Source organism: Penaeus japonicus, unplaced genomic scaffold, assembly GCF_977035675.1.
Source record: "Penaeus japonicus unplaced genomic scaffold, GWHDUDI00000001_assembly GWHDUDI00000029, whole genome shotgun sequence".
Classification (NCBI taxonomy): domain Eukaryota; kingdom Metazoa; phylum Arthropoda; class Malacostraca; order Decapoda; family Penaeidae; genus Penaeus; species Penaeus japonicus.
The window spans coordinates 28,249,591-28,252,090 of record NW_028234431.1 but is presented as its reverse complement, the minus strand read 5'-3'; the positions used below and the strand labels follow the sequence as shown (position 1 = coordinate 28,252,090).

The following is a 2,500-nucleotide window of genomic DNA, read 5'->3' as shown; positions in this document are numbered from 1 at the left end:
AGTTTATATTCAGTCTCACTCACACCTTCCTTCTACATTTATCGCTATAAATTATATGCATCATTCAGGATATAAGTTTATGTCTTTAAAACGTGGCTCTGTTCACGTGGATGAACCATGACCCTCCGCCCTCACCGCGTAACCGTCGAACAAGAGTTCTCCCGCGGGGACTGCCACGATCAGCTCCTCTCCCAAGTCGTTGATCATTTTATTGAGGTTGTTGAGAGCAAGGTTGGACTTCCGGACACTCCAGGCAGCTGACTGGAACGAAATGAAGTGAAATGAAGTGAAATGTGTTGATTAGAATGGGTCGAAAGGGAGAGGGATAGAGTGAAAGAGAGAGAGAGAGGAAGGGCATTGGAGGTTGAGAAGGAGAGGGAACAGGAGATTGTGGAAGATACAGGGGAGATGGCAATGAAGGAGAATAAGGAGGAAAGGATGAAAGATAGAACGAGAGGATGAGAGAAAGAGAGAGTACAAGAGAGACAAACTGATAAGTTGAAGAAAAAAGTAAAAAATAATCGGATTCACACACACACACACACACAAAAAAAAAAAAAAAAATCCAACGAAGGAAGCATAGAGAAAAAGTGAAAGAAAAAAGACAAGGAACAGAGATCAAAATACAATTAGATGAAATTACTAATATACACAAAGAGGTGACCAAAAAATAGATGAAAAAATAAAGCTGAAAAAAGAGGAAAAGAGAAGCAAAAGAAGAGGAGGAAGAGGAATAATAATAATAAAAAGACAAGACAACAACGAAGAACAGAGAAGAAAGAAAAAAACGAAGAACAAGAATAAGAATAACACACCAACGAAGAACAAGGAAGAAAAGAAGAAGAAGAATAAAAAGAAGAAAAAGAAACCAAATCTCCAAAATCACGTACCACTGGGATTGTATTCAGACCCACAATAAGGTCGTCTGTGGAATGATTCCCTGACTTTTCTTGATCCCAAATCCACCATCTTTGCTGGAAGAAGGTCACCGTGTTGTTGGGGTGGAAGACAAGTTCCTTCTTCTCGTGGTATTCTCTATCGGAAGGGATGGCAGAGGGAAGGTTAACGGGGAAGGGAAGGTCAACGGGGAAGGGAAGGTCAAAGGGGAGGTCAACGGGGCAAGGGAAGGCAGAGGGAAGGTCAACGGGGAAAGGGAAGGCAGAGGGAAGGTCAAAGATCAAATGGGAGGTCAACGGGGAAGGGAAGGCAGAGGGAAGGTCAAAGATCAAAGGGGAGGTCAACGGGGAAGGGATTGCAGAGGGATGGTCAAAGATCAAAGGGGAGGTCAACGGGGAGAGGGAAGGCAGAGGGAAGGTCAAATGTTAAAGGGCAAGCGGAGGGAAGGTCAACGGGGGCAGAAAAAAGCAAAGGGAAGGTCAACAGGGAAAGGGAAGGTACAGGGAAGGTCAAAGATCAAAGGGAAGGTCAACGGGGAGAGGGAAGGCACAGGGAAGGTCAAAGATCAAAGGGAAGACGGAGGGAAGGTCAACGGGGGCAGAAAAAAGCAAAGGGAAGGTCAACAGGGAAAGGGAAGGTACAGGGAAGGTCAAAGATCAAAGGGGAGGTCAACGGGGAAAAGGAAGGCACAGGGAAGGTCAAATGTTAAAGGGAAGGCACAGGGAAGGTCAAATGTTAAAGGGAAGGCGGAGGGAAGGTCAACGGGGAAAGGGAAAAAGCTTTGGAGTGCATGGAATGTTTTGCATTTTTGTTTTGTATGTCTGTTTGTCTGCCTGTTTCTCTCTCTCTCTCTCTCTTTCTCCCATTACTATCTATGGTTTATGAAAAAGCAGTAGCAAATTAATAGATGAATTTCCTGGAGACTAATAACCTATTATCTAAAACTCAACATGGCTTTAGGAATAGTTATCCACTGGAATAGCGTTGTTACAAATTACTGGCCAAATTTATAACAACATGGACAACAATAAGACAAACTTGCTCACTTTGTGCGATCTGTCTAAATCATCCGACAGTGTCAACCACAAAATTCTTCATAAGAAATTAAGAAACCATAGAATTGATACCCATTGGCTTAATAGCTATCTAAGTACAAGAACCCAATCGGTAAAAAATAATGAGCATATATCATCACAAAGATTAGTCTATTTCGGTGTTCCACAAGGATCTATATTAGGCCCGATCCTACTCACAATTTTCATTAATGATTTATCAACCATAGTCCATAACTGTCATCTAATACAATATGCCGATGATTCTCAATTTCTTCATAGGGACTCAGTGAACAACTTAGATGCATTGATAAAAAACACTCAATACACTCTTATTCAAGCAAAAAGATATCTTGACATAAATCCACAAAAACACACAATGAATCTCCATAGGTAATCGGTAAAATTTAGCTAAAATTCCATTGACACAACCATAGAAATCGAAGGCTGCCAAATTCAACCAAGCACTTCTTTTAAAGATCTAGGGGTACACTTAGACAGATATATGACCTTTGAAGCCCATGTTAAATTAATAACGTAAATAGGAAGGC

At 41.5% G+C, this 2,500-nt stretch overlaps 1 protein-coding gene across 1 annotated transcript in view; it reads right to left on the bottom strand.

Moving 5' to 3' along the window:
• LOC122266510 (protein croquemort) overlaps window positions 1–2,500 on the bottom strand; it is a gene marked incomplete at its 5' end in the record, with an annotated part of 14,842 nt that overhangs the window by 9,972 nt on the left and 2,370 nt on the right. Inside the window, 2 exon segments of the mRNA XM_086554407.1 lie at window positions 136–261; window positions 891–1,035. Of these exon segments, the coding sequence (XP_086410533.1) occupies window positions 136–261; window positions 891–1,035 (271 nt within the window).